Source organism: Antechinus flavipes, chromosome 6 (assembly GCF_016432865.1).
Source record: "Antechinus flavipes isolate AdamAnt ecotype Samford, QLD, Australia chromosome 6, AdamAnt_v2, whole genome shotgun sequence".
Lineage (NCBI taxonomy): Eukaryota > Metazoa > Chordata > Mammalia > Dasyuromorphia > Dasyuridae > Antechinus > Antechinus flavipes.
Genome location: NC_067403.1, coordinates 188374345 through 188388282, shown reverse-complemented (window position 1 = coordinate 188388282; position 13938 = coordinate 188374345). Strand labels below are relative to the sequence as shown.

The 13938-nt window shown below is 34.8% G+C and overlaps 1 protein-coding gene across 3 annotated transcripts in view; it reads right to left on the bottom strand.

Moving 5' to 3' along the window:
- TBC1D14 (TBC1 domain family member 14) overlaps window positions 1-13938 on the bottom strand; it is a 111810-nt gene that overhangs the window by 26908 nt on the left and 70964 nt on the right. For all 3 annotated transcript variants that reach the window (XM_051965566.1, XM_051965565.1, XM_051965567.1), the window contains 5 exons: window positions 13055-13173; window positions 11553-11635; window positions 10246-10363; window positions 8833-8939; window positions 761-841 (listed from right to left, as the gene is read on the bottom strand). In XM_051965566.1, the coding sequence (XP_051821526.1) occupies window positions 761-841; window positions 8833-8939; window positions 10246-10363; window positions 11553-11635; window positions 13055-13173 (508 nt within the window). The remainder of the gene's footprint in view (window positions 1-760; window positions 842-8832; window positions 8940-10245; window positions 10364-11552; window positions 11636-13054; window positions 13174-13938) is intronic.

Below are 13938 nucleotides of genomic sequence, written 5' to 3'. Positions count from 1 at the left end.
TTTTCACTTTCATTTTAGATTTTTTTTTGCTCTCATTTTTATTACTACTAAAATCTTATAACTAAGAAATGTTCAAGTGTTAAGCCAAGAAAATGTATTCACTTCTCTAATTACTCTATTTAAAGAATGCTATAACAATATAATTCAAGGTCTTAAAACTGCTGCTAATTAGAATACAGTTCTCATACAAAATAATGCTATACAATAGCTACTTGAAATAATTCATCTAGGACATTTCTATTTTATTTTGATACTCTTTGGGCTCAAATACCACACAGACATACTTTTAAAATAATAAAATGGCAATGCCATATTGCCTTAGAAGATTTCTAAGAATGTTTTAGCATCTATGTAGCTTTTCTTTAGGGAAGTACCACACATTTTTCTAGAAATCAATTCTATATCTTGAAGCTCTAGTTATTATTGTGGATATTGCTATAAATAATGTGAATAACTTTAAAAAGGAAAACTATTGGTTATGCACAAAGAATCTGCATATTTACATTTGCAAATTTCACTTAGAACTAGAACAGCTGTGTTATATTGACTATAAAAGCTTTATTCTCCTGTTTAAAAATCCTTGTTCCTAAACAGTACTGCATATATTCTTCTCCAACCTTTCATAATCTTCATAAGTTTTAGTTTTATTTTTAAATAAGAAAAATGTTAAAATACCATTAAATAAATCATTCGCTTATTTTTTAAATACACACTGTTAATGACAGCATTAATTGTATGCTAAATTCACATACAGACAGACCTTCATTCTCTGCTTCAGAGGTCCCAGCACTGAGGGACCTCCATTTTTCCTTGGCTCGAGAAAGGCAAATGTCATAGAGCTCTGAAAGACAAATTATTCTTTAAAACTATTTGATGAAGTGGACAAAACCAGGAGAACAATTTATAACATAAAAGCAATAATGTCAAGATAAGCAACTTTATAAGATCAAATATTTCTGATCAACACAACTGCCAATCGAAATACCAACTACAAAAAGTATGTGTTAGAAACATGGCAGAATGTATGGCACAGAGAGAAGTATAAATCACAATGGACTCAAGATAAAATGTTATCCACCAGGAGGTGGATAGAGCACTAATGGACTTAGAATGCAGACTGAGGCACATTTTCTTCTCTTTCTTTTTTGTAATATGGCCAATGCTAAAATTTATTTTGCTTGACTACAGTTTTGCAACAGTTTTCCCCCCCCCATCTCAATAGATGGGGAAGAGGAAGAATAGGGAGAGAATTTGGAAATGAAAATAAAATAAAACCTAATTTTAAAAATCTCTCTCCATTGTTGATACACACACACACACACACACACACACACACACACACACACACAAAGTTGCTAATACTTGAAGTCAAAATATTCTAGTAAGTAGAATGAAGTTTACTTTTTAAAGTAAGCTATACCCATAAGATTAATGTCCGCACCTTAACATAAGAGCAAAGAGTACCTGTTGGTATGGTATTGTAAGCTTCTTCCTTTCTCTTAGTTCCATACCAATAGAAAAAGAAAATTAAGGAAAGAGGAAAATAAGGAAAAGTTAAGACCCTGCACCTTACTACTTTAAAAGAATTCCATGTAAAAAAGCATGTATTAAATACCAATTACATAAAATTATGAAGCCAGAAGCATGGTAGAATACATGGCACAGAGGGAAGTATAAAATCACAAGGCAGTGTTGATAAGTGGAAAAGAAAAGATTCAGACAAAAATATTCTAGGTAAAATTTTAGGAGATAGAAAATATTTTCAGCTAGGAAAATTTAAAAAGGTCTTTATTGTTGGAATCCTTACAAAGTGTTAAGTCATTAGAATTGATAGAGACAATAATTATCTAATTTAGCATGGTTCAGTATGATTAATCTGATCCTATAAGGAGATGTTATGGGTCAGAACTTGAAACAAGGTAATAAGTGGAATTGAGGAGACAATGTTTAAATCTAGTTTAGAATTGATTTAATCCTACAGCAAATAATGATTTCCCAGTGATATAATGATTGGAGTGTACCCAGTGTACAGCATATTAAGCAAGAAGCTCTCAGGGCCAGACACAGAAGCCCACTTTCGGAGGCGGAGACAGATTCATTCCATATTCCACCTTTGTGCTGGCTGGAGACATCTGGAGGGAGCTAGGGGCTGAAGTTCAAGACTTTGAAGGACACAATAAAGGACTGGATTTTAACTCCTGGCTACATTTGAAGTGATTATTACTTGGAACTGAAACTAAGGCTGCCTCCAGAAAATCTCCCCAAGAAACCAGCTCACAGAGAACCATTATATAAAAAAGAAAAGAACACCACACTTTATGAAGAAGATAGCAGCTTATGAGCCTTGAAGAAAGATGATTTCAACAGTTCGAGATGGGGAGAGGATCAGCTAGCAAATAAAGGGGGGAAACAGCAGGAAATTATGGTCTAGCTAGTAGTTTGAGTTTGAATGGAACAGGTTGTGTGAAAAGGAGGAACAAGAAGGTTGGAGGCAGCCTACAGGAAGGCATTAAATGATAAGTAAATTTTATTTTATCCCACAGGCAATAGAAACAAATTAAAGGGGCAGAGTCAGACTTGTGAATTAACAAGAATATTCTGGTGAAGTCAAAGAAAAAAGCAAAATGGCTGTAAATGACAAAGATCATTGCAAATGGAATTGGCAAAACGAATAACTGAGAAAGGCCCTGCTCACCCTAGAGGAAGTCATTTTACATTAGGGAATCCTTCATTCTGAATCATTTTTTTGGTAAATGTAAGAATGAATTAATGCCAAGGTTGGAAGAAAGATGCAAATATGTTGCAGGTTCTAACTCAGATTAACACACAACCACTTTCTTAGGTGTATTTCATAATCCATTTGTCATGAAAAGATACACAAGATTGACCATGCTAATCAAGAAAGCTTTTACTGAACAGGGTAAAGGAAAGGCAGAAACTGCTTACTCAGATCTGACAAATCCAGCTGGTCCTTGTAGACAGTAGCAGACACAATAGAGAAATAGCAGAAATAGGATCAATTATACATGTAAGATAATATTCAAGAGACCCAGCAACAAAACCCATACTTCTAAATATTATCGTTCTAGTTATCTATTCAAAAATGAACAAAAAACATATAGGATCAACAGAGTAGAAACTATTAATATAACAAGACAAATGAACTCACAGATAGCAATGAAAACCTGGTGAGATGAAATTCATGACAGAATTACAGCGCTGGAAATACTTTATTATAAAGGAACAAAATATATGTATAAAAGAGAAAGGTAGACTAGCATCTTACATTGAGAAGATATACTCCTATAACAAAATCTAATACCCCTGAATGGAGAACCATAATAGAAAGAAACAATTTTAGATAAGGGACATAAGGAAGGAATAGATGAATAATTTGGGAAATAGATGAAAAACTGAACATACAAACATAATAATGAAATAATGGGAATTACAGTGGTCTAAAGATAAGTTAAAGTTTGTTGGAATCTTTACAAACTGCTAACTAATTAGAGTTGATCTAATCTTACAAGAAGATGTTTTGGGCCAGAACCTGAAACAAGGTACTAAGTAGAACTAATTAATACAAGGCTTGTGTTCACACCTTTACTCATTGGAGTATGGGAGTTTCACAAAGTGAACTTTGTAACTTTATGAGTTCACACCTCCCTTGAAGCTCTTTGGGCCAGAGAGCACTATGGGAGAAAACCCACAATCCCTCTCTTGAAGGAGCATAAATAGAGCTTCAACGGGCCAGTCAAAGAAGTTATTCAGAGTGAAGAAGCTACAAGTCGAGATTTCAGCGGAATTACGCCAGAAGCCCTCTCTCCGAGGCAAGGCAAGAGAGAATATATTTTCCACTTGGCTGGCTGGTCGCAGAAGAGAGTTCAGCTGCATTGGAGAGGAGTTGGTGGCTGGGCTCCTGCACTTCCCCTACTGAGACCAAGCTGGTCTGAAAGACTCACCAGAAAGCTAGCCGAGCCCCAAGTGAAGGAAACAAGAGATTCGTTCCATCTCTGTGCTGGTTGGAGGCAGAAGAAAGCAGAGGCAGAGGCTGAAGGACAAAACCTTTGGATTTGGAGACATTCGGAGGGAGCTCTTGGAACCAAGCAGAGAGATAGACCTCTAAGCTAACTGGGCTATATTGGAGATAATAAAAGATCTGAACTTTTATCACCTGGCTGTGTTTTGAGAAGAAAAAGTTCACCACAAAAGTTTATGTCCAAAGCATAGTAGCTAGCTTATAAATTTGTCATTTACCTTAATGATCATTTCATTTTTCAAAAGATAAAGCAAAAAGGAAAAGTTGTATTCTGGACCTAATTCTGACCAAGGATAAATGATAATAAAAGTTAATATTTTAGAGTGCTTTCAGATTTGCAAAGTCCTTTACACACATCCTCTTTTAATTCTTTACACCAGCCCCGTGAGATATTTCCAGATGTTCTTTTTTATAATTAAGGAAACTGTACTTAATTTTCTTGATTTTGTAAGTAAGGAAACTAAGGCTCAGAAAGGATAAGAATCTGATTTCCTAAAGTAGAAAGAGCAGAATATTTGGGGAGAATAATGAGGATGTATTCATAACTGAGAAGGGTCACATGTAATTTGACATGCACCTGGGATTTTGGAAGAACTATTTTCAAAAGCTTCAGAGAAAGGATAAGTAGGATGCAACCAAAACCACCCTAAATCTAGACCTCATCACAATGACCTGATATTTTTACAGGAAAAATTAGCACAAAAGCATTGGAAAGCTCTCAAGAAAGATACTATTTAGACAGAAACAAAAATTAGTCTGATGAAGAAGAGAACAAGAATTATAATAGCTAGCATTTAGACAGCATTTTGCACTGTATATTATATACTTTAAACTTTTGCAGCAAACTTAGATATTATTATTATCCCCACTTTACAGATGAAGAAACTGAGGCACACAGAGGTTGAGTAACAGTCATTGTCTGAGGCAGAATTCTAATTTAGGTTTTCTCAATTCCAAGTCTTATGTTCTATTCACTGCTACCCATTATTAAGGCCTTAAAAACATTAATGAGCAAGTACAGCGAATTCAACATTCAACTCAAATCTTAAATGAACATAAGGACAAAAGAGGAGTGTGATCTTCTAAGGATTGCATCAGAAGAATTAAAGATAAGAATGGGCTAAGCCTAATAATGATTGCTAACTAGGATAACAAAGGGTTTAAGTCCATTAGGGGACAATAGCAGGTGATAAGGAGAAGGTTAAGCCACTTCTCAACTTTATTTGCTTATGTTTTCTCTTTTTAAAAAGGAGGGAGAGGGAAAGGTCTAGCCTGGGGAAAGGACAGAAATGATTAGCAGAAATGAAAATGGAAAGCTAAAGTAAGTAAAATGATGTCCAGACAGCAACTAAATGCCCTTTACAATCTCAAGTCAATAGGTCCAGAATGATTATTTTCTGGAATCCGGAAAGAATAGGCAGCTGTGTTTGCTAAGCTGCTATCTTCTTCGAAAGATTGTAGAGAATAGGAAGCAGAAGTGGAGAAGGCTAATTTTCACAATAAAGATGATAGAATTTGAAAAGCATAAACCAATGATGAGCCTGATAGCTATCCTTTTCCTGTGAGGGTTTTAGAAGAAATTAATAAAAGGAGGTTTTCCAACCACATAAAAAATAAAATTGTGATTATTAAAAAGTCAATATGGCTTCATCAAGCAAACGCTATGCCAGTATTAATTTTATTTTATTTTCTGACAGGGCAACTATACTGGCAAATCAGAGGAACACTATAAACTGGATTTGGATTTCATCAAAGCATCTAGCAATCTTATAAATATGAAGAGAATAAAAATATATAGGCCACCGGAGAGTATGTTAGGTAGATTTGGGACTGGTTGAATAATTGAAACAAGAAAGTACAGCAATCACAAATGGGTTGATATCAACTTGGAAGGTAGTCATTACATCTTTAGTGCTCTGCTGTTCAATATTTTTATCAATGCCTTGGATGAAAGCAGAATAAAACAAACTTATCTAATCTATAAATGGCATGAAGCCTAGAGATAATAGTTGACACAAGCAACTGCTAAAGTATATTCCCCTAAAACTATGAAACAAAATGGCTTAAAAGTTGTATAATGGAATATTATTATGTAGGAAGAAATGATGAATAGGACGAATTCAGAGAAACAGCAGACAATATGTATGAACTGACACAACCAGAATCAGAAAGAATAACAGGTACGCTGTTTTTCACTGAGGAAACTCAAACTCAACCTAACTGCTCAATTCATATTCAACATAACAACAGACCTTATCTTCACTAAAAATCAGTTTCTCTTCCAACCTTCCCATTCTGTTCACGGCATTATCACCTTCCTAGTTACAAAGGCTCAAAATGTCAGAACTGTGATTGCATGGAAAGGGTAGATAGTCAAGAAGAGAAAGACATCCTCTTACCCCACAAAAAGCCTTACCCTCATAATCTTTATTTCCCTTTTCATTGCCACCAACACAGTCCAAGTCCCCATTGGCTCTCTCTTGACTGTTTCAAAATTCTTCTAATTTATCCACCTTCTGTGGCTTACAGTTTCATCTTCTGAAAGTACTGTGCTGACCACATTACTACCATTTATCAAACAATCTACATATATGTTTTTTATATCTGCCACTCAGGGTCCTTCGCATTCAGCACATTTCTCTCATCTTCTCTCTCCCCCTTCTCCTCTAAACACATCATGCACTCAATACTTCAGCAAAATGACTTCTCAGAATTCCACAAATCTGATTTGACTCCTCAGTGCCTCTGTTCATGAGGTTCCACATAACCTACCTTCTTTAGCTCCTGACTTATCCCCCTATCTACTTCAGAAATTATACTGATTTTTGAAGACCCAACTACAATGCTTTTTTAAAAATCCCATACTCCTTGTCAAAAATTATCTATTTTCTTAACTCCTGATATGATTTTATATCTCTTTTATGGTGGTCTCAGTTTCTGCCTTATATTACAACTAGCTATATGCTCTCAAGGACTTGATAGCATTCATTTTCTTATTTTCCACAGTCCCTGACATGTATCTATGGAATGGAAAAATCTGGGAAATGAATGCTACATACACAATATCACCACTAGAAGAACTCACCTCTGTCCCCCTAAGGTGTCTTGTATCCTAAGGCTCTGTCCTTTCTTCTCTTTTTCCTCTCTAATGTTTCATTTGGTGATTTCATCAGATCTCATGGATTCAATTATTGTCTCTATGATTCTCAGTTCTATTTCCATACCCTTAACTTTTGACTTACAGTTTTGTATCTCCAATTGCATTTTGACATCTTAAACTCCACATGTCCAAAAGTGAACTCATTGTCGTTCTCCTAAACCCTCCTCTCTTCCTAACTTCCTCACTATTGTTGAGCACACCATCACCCTTCCTCCTAGCCACCTAAGCTCACAAATTTAGCGTCATTCTATATTTTCATGCCATTGCCACCACTCCAATCTATTGCCAAACTCTATGGAGTCTATCCTCAAGAAGTTTCATACATGCTCTCTTCTCTCTTCTTACACTGGAATGACTCTGCTGCAGACCTTCCTCCCCTCCCACCTGGATTCCTGCAATAGCTGCTGATGCATTGGCTTGCCTCAAATCTGCTCCCATTTAAAATGATACTAAATAAGAGGCATTTCCATTTGCTTTGTACGCACTTTAAAGAGCAAAAGGACATCCCCATTTGACTGGCAGTACAGACTGTGCTGTCTCTCCAGCAGAATGCTCCTTCAGAGCAGGGGCTATTATATTCTCTTACTGCATTTCCAGTACTAGGACAATGTTTTGTATACACTAAGTATTCAAAAAATGGTGTATTTGCTCATTCATTCATCCAAAACTATTTCATCCTTTACTAGGTCATAAAAGTGGATCTTCCTGAAGTGCAGCAAGTCTGACTCAATAAATTCCAGTGGCTCCTAATTACCTCTAGAATTACACAGAAAATCTTCTGGCTTTTAAAAACTTTCCCACCTTTTCAGTCTCCTTATATCATACTCTCTCCAAGTACTCTATGCTACTAATGTCTCTGGCCCCTTTGCTATTCCACTCACAAGATATTTTTTCTGCACCTTCCACCATTTTCACTGGCTTTGTCTCACACCCTGAATGCTCTCCTTCTTCATCTATATTTCCTGGTTTCCTTTAATTCTCAGCTAAAATGACACTTTCTACAAGATGGTTTTTCTGTTCCCCCTTAATGCTAATGTCTTATCATTGAACTCACTTCCAGGTTACCATGCATATATACTGTCTGATTGCAGTGCTTTGCATGCTGTCTCCCTACCAGATTGTGAGCTCCTGGAAAGGAGGACTATTTTTGCCTTTCTTTGTTTCTCCAGTGTTTAGTCCAGCACCAGCACATTATAAGTCCTTAATAAAGGCTGGTTGGCTGGGCTTCACTTCATTCCATTGCCTCCATTCACCACTCACAAAATGACAAAAAGATATTTAAAAGACTACTGAATCTTTTAACAGGGCTGTGATAATTGATCCTACTGTAATTTAATCCACTGTAACAACTCTGGATATAGACAATCATTTTGTCGATATATATAGAAGCAGCAGACAACAGGTGGAGAACAGATGGTTTTTGTAGAAATGTCAAAGAACAAAGACAGTGATGCAAAACCTAAAGTATCACATGCCAGTCCCTGAACTCAGCCCATTGTCATAGTGACTCCTGGTATTCACAGGTTCATCACTCACTAGTTAATTTTCCTAACAATACATTAGATGAGGCAAAGGAAGCTATATGATTTGCAAAATGAGTTATGTGTACACAGGGAAAATAGAAGATACTCACCATGGGTAATATTTAACTCATTCCCTATGGCCAAGCTCCAGACTTTACCTCTCACACTTGGAGGAATACCTTGCCACCATAATTCTCGAGCTTTTCGAGAACACCACCTGGGCAAAAATGAAACATAAATCCAAACCTGTACTACTGCAATGCCTTTATGGTACTTCATAGACTTACATGCTATTATTAAAAATAAACACATCAGCTACAGGGCATGGGAATAGGGTTAATATATCTAAATATGGATGGAATTAATAAAACTCCACTTTGTGGTTTTTAACTGATGGTAGAATGATTAGGCCTGTTGTTTTCAGTCCAACTCATCAACCTTTGAACATTCATTCACCCAGTGATATGGTTAGCATTATATTTGCTTAATATCTGCTCTTAACCAGCCTGTGAACACACAGTACATCAATCAAAAATACTGTCTGAACAACTCTAGTTGTTCCAATATTGTGCATGATTATGGCCCACCGAAAATAACTCTGGTGTTATACAAAAAAACCTTTTATCCCATCTGCATGCAAGAAATCATGCAAATACTTCAAAATATCTCAACACACTTTCATGTGTATGGAAATGCAAAACAAGACAGAGAGGTAAGAATGGACAGGAGCCTTAGTTTCTTCCTCTAGCAAATGAAAGGGCTGGACAAGATGGCCTCTGAGGAATCTTCAAAATCTAAGATGCTATAATTATTATATATTCACAGATAAAGAAATTTGGGATCAGTAAAATTAAATGACTTGTGCGAGGATAATACAATTCAGAAGTAATAGAATCAGGAAGAAAATATTGGCATTTGGATTCCTAGCACAGGACTCTTTCCTTTTTCACCCCCTGACACCACCCATTCTACTGTGGAAGCTAGCTGAAGTAGTAAGTTATAATATGTCTCTGTTCCCCAGAGCTACAGAGCTGAAGGGTCTGTAAGCTTAAGTCGTAGGACCATGTCAAATGTACTTTTTTTTTTAACTATTATAAATTCCTTATGTTACAAAAATATTATAGGGTAGTTTTCAAAATCATTCTTGTTACACAGTTTCCATAATTATTACAAGTTTGTTCTTTGACATTTGACTTGTCACAATTCTGATGACAAGTTAGAAAGTGGAATCACAAGTCCAACATAACCCAAATAATAATAAAACCGGTACTTGAATCCAGATTTTCCGACTCCAAACACAATGATATTTCCATTGTACCATGAATGAATACAATAGGCTTGTTAATAATACATTACATATAGCACATGACCCCAAAACAGAAACCAATTCTATTAAAAATTAATGGATGTGCACAGCTTACATTCAATAAGTAACAATTAAAAGGTATTCAATTAAAAATATGATTTGATGAAACCATCTCCAAAGAAATGGTTTTAAATTATACAATGATTTCTTTTCTTACATTGTTTCCCAGTTGGGTAAAATTTCATTGTTCCAGACCAAGACGGCATTTCCAATGCTTTCTTCCAAACGACATCTCTCTTCCTGTTGTTTTTTCCTCCTCTGTGCTTCTTTAAGCTCTAATTTTTTAAAAAAGAAAAATAAACACTTAACTGATAACTATCAGACAATACAATTCCAAAAATTTTACTGCTATAAAATTAATATGTGCAAGAAAAAGTCAGAATTGATCAGCTATCCTAAAAATATACTTGAATATTACTAATAATCAATATTAATTAAAAAACTATACATTTATTGTATTGTCTCTAGATGATAAATGTCTAGAGAGTCAGCGTTCTTTCATGTCAGACTCTTTGAAGCAGTTCTTTAAAGGATTTTCTGCCTAGACAGTTAGCATTAGAAGGAACTTTAGATTATCCTGCTGAAATTCCTCATTTTACAATGAAAGAAACTGAGGTCCAGAAAGGCCTAAATCATATATTCAAAATGAACAAATGAACAGCACAGAAACCAAAGTAGTGACAAGCCCTAACTTGTATAAATTTAAGAAGATATAGTAATGTGACAAACTCTAATTGCAGAAAGAGAAAATGGAAAGAGAAAATAAAAGTGAGAGTAGGGCCTGTTAGAAGGTTATTACAGAAACTCACACATACAGTGACAAAGGATTGTACTACTGTGGTGTTAGTGGAGAAAGAAAGACAGATCAATCAAGAAAGGCAACATCTACAGGATTTGCTAAATGACTGGCTGAGAGGAAAGGGAGAGCCAAAGCCTAAAATAATTGATATTTTAATATAACACAATTAGAATAACAAATTGTGATGAATATAAATATTCAACAAACATTAAGTATTCAACAGATATATGAATACAGATTAACTAAACTTTACATCTACTTCAGGGTCCCACAAACCATATTCTGCACAGATTATAAGCTTAGTAAATGTTTGCGGAATAAATGCATGACTTCAATCATGCAAAAGGAAAATATGTACACAAAGACAGAGGCAAATAGACACAAAAATGGGACATGAAGGGAATAAATGATAAATCATTTCAAACATCTGTAGACTGCAGTTTCTTTTAATCAGTTGTAAATACAAATTTAGTTGGAAATGTTATTCTTTAAAATTAGGTTCATAACATTTTTTTTAAAGAAGGCAATATAAGAAGGAGATTTTCCATCTAAAATTTTACAGAATAAAATTGTTAAAATACATCTATGTCACCAAGGCTCAACTTTCTAGACTCCAAAACATAAAAAGGAAAGCTTTAAATACATTGTCAATAATGAATATCTACCTCTTTTTTTGGCCTGAACCACCATTTCTTCGTATTGTTGCCTATGTTTCTGAGCTTCTTCGGCTGGTTTTGCGGGGAGGTTTCTAGAGAGAAAAGAAAGGACTTTCTACCATCATAACTTGTAAATTCAAGTTGTAAGAGCCAGGAAGAGAGGGAAGAGGTGTTGAACTGAAAAGCAATAATCCCTAAAAGGTGAAAAATTTAAAAAGCTACAATCTATCTGTATTTACAAAACAAAAGTGATATCTCACGTTTTATAAAAAAAAAAATCTTAATTTGGCCTTGCAAGAAATGTTTTGTGTTTTGAGCAACTGCCAATCTTAATCTCAACATTTTACCTGATCTTTTTTAAATCTGTAAAATCTGACACTATATAGTTCACACCTGTGAGCCAAATAAATAAATAAATAAAGCAAGGCAAAACAACTTTTGCATTTAAAGGTAAACTCTTTCAGAGCTTTAGCTAAAAGGTACATTTTAAAACAATTTATTATTTATTTATTTCAGGGAAGGAGAATTGTTTGGTACATTCCAGTTTATTCTACCATTTAGCCTGCTTCAAGGCATTCTATATTACAAGTGTTTAAATATTTAGAAGAATTAGAATCCTCTACATGAGTAGAAAACAGCAACTCATCCTCCTTAGCAAATGATGTACTGTATGCAGTGCTGCAATTCACTTTACTGATGGTTCCTATTGTTATCACTAAAAATTTTTATGATTTAAAAAAAATCACCTACCAAAATCTAATGAGAATATTAATCCATTAAAGTTTTTAATGGTTTCATTACTAATACATTTATGGTTTCATTATATTTAAAAAGACAATTTGGATGCTTTAAGTGGAAGCAGATGTCAAGATGAGCCATCAGTAAAAATGCATAGTAAAAAAATAGCAAAGTTGAAATATCTAATAACTGCCTGAATATAATTTGTAAGCCACCAGCAACTCTTCACATTCATAAAATGATTTTGTCAGAGCATTAAATAAAATATCAAAAAACCAAATAGTTATCAGGGATCATTTAATGCAACCCTTTCATCTTGTAGATAAGAAAACTGAAGCTCAAAAATGTGGGACTTTACGCAAGATAACAATAAATTAATAATAAGTAGAAGAGACAATCTGGGTTTGCAGAATCCTACAAGGTGCTTCCCATTCTACTGTGGAAGCTAGCTGAAGTAGTAAGTTATAATATGTCTCTGTTCCCCAGAGCTACAGAGCTGAAGGGTCTGTAAGCTTAAGTCGTAAGATCATGTCAAATGTACTTTTTTAAAAAACTATTATAAATTCTTTATGTTACAAAAATAAATATCATAGGGTAGTTTTCAAAATCATACTTGTTACACAGTTTCCATAATTATAGAACACATTTTTAAGCAAGAGTGAAGCTCAATTTGTTTGGGGGAGGTTGCCAATGGCTTATGCTATGGTTTCCTTTACGAAACATACTATTTAGCTTGTTCATAAAGAGAAATACATAATATCAGTAAGACTTACGCTGGTCTATCTTCTAGGATAAGAGCAGTGGTGGAAAGTGGTTCAAAATCAAGATTTTTCCTCACATTCTGCTTAGGAGAAAGAGGTTTGTGAGGTCTTCCAGCTTCTTCTTCATATTCCTATATAAAAGATAAAAGCAATTAAAGAATATTGGCAAACGTATGTGCAATATGATTATTCTCAGTGAAGGAAATTAAGTTGTTATTGAAATCATTTTGTTCATTATTAAAGTCTTTTAAACCAACCAAGTTATTGTACAATGAAAAATTGATATTGCCTAGCAAGAAGTAAAATGCTTTACAAATAAGAAAGCTAGAGTTAAAGATTTCCAAGAAAATCCATCAAGTAGGAGAATTCTTTATGAATGGTAAACCTGCAAACTACCATACAGTCTTTGAAAACTCAGTGGAGCAGGCATGGCCTCTTGGGCATGGCCCAGGACTACACTGTCAAAAGAGATAGATATGAGGACCTAAAGCACATTCAAAGGAGCTCTAAGAAATCACATCCCTCATTGACTTTGGCTAAGAATTAAGAACAGGGTGTCAAGCTATCCCCAAAAGCAGAAGGGAAGACACAAATTCATTGAAGCAATGAAAACACTTTAATATTGTGTATAGAATAACAAGAGCCTCTGTTATCAAATTAATGAATTGTTCAATGAATTACAGTAAACACAAATATCATCATAAGGTAAAGCCAGATAGAACTTCGAATGAGAATAAGGAAAACAGCTAGAACTAAAAAAAACTGCCCTTTTTTGTGCATCTTTAATTCACAGAAATATGTGCAAAATCCCAGAGTAGGAGATGAGGAAAAGAGGGGGGTAAGACAAAGTACCTACTCCTTATCACCTTGTTGGAGAGGCAAGCCAAATAGGAATA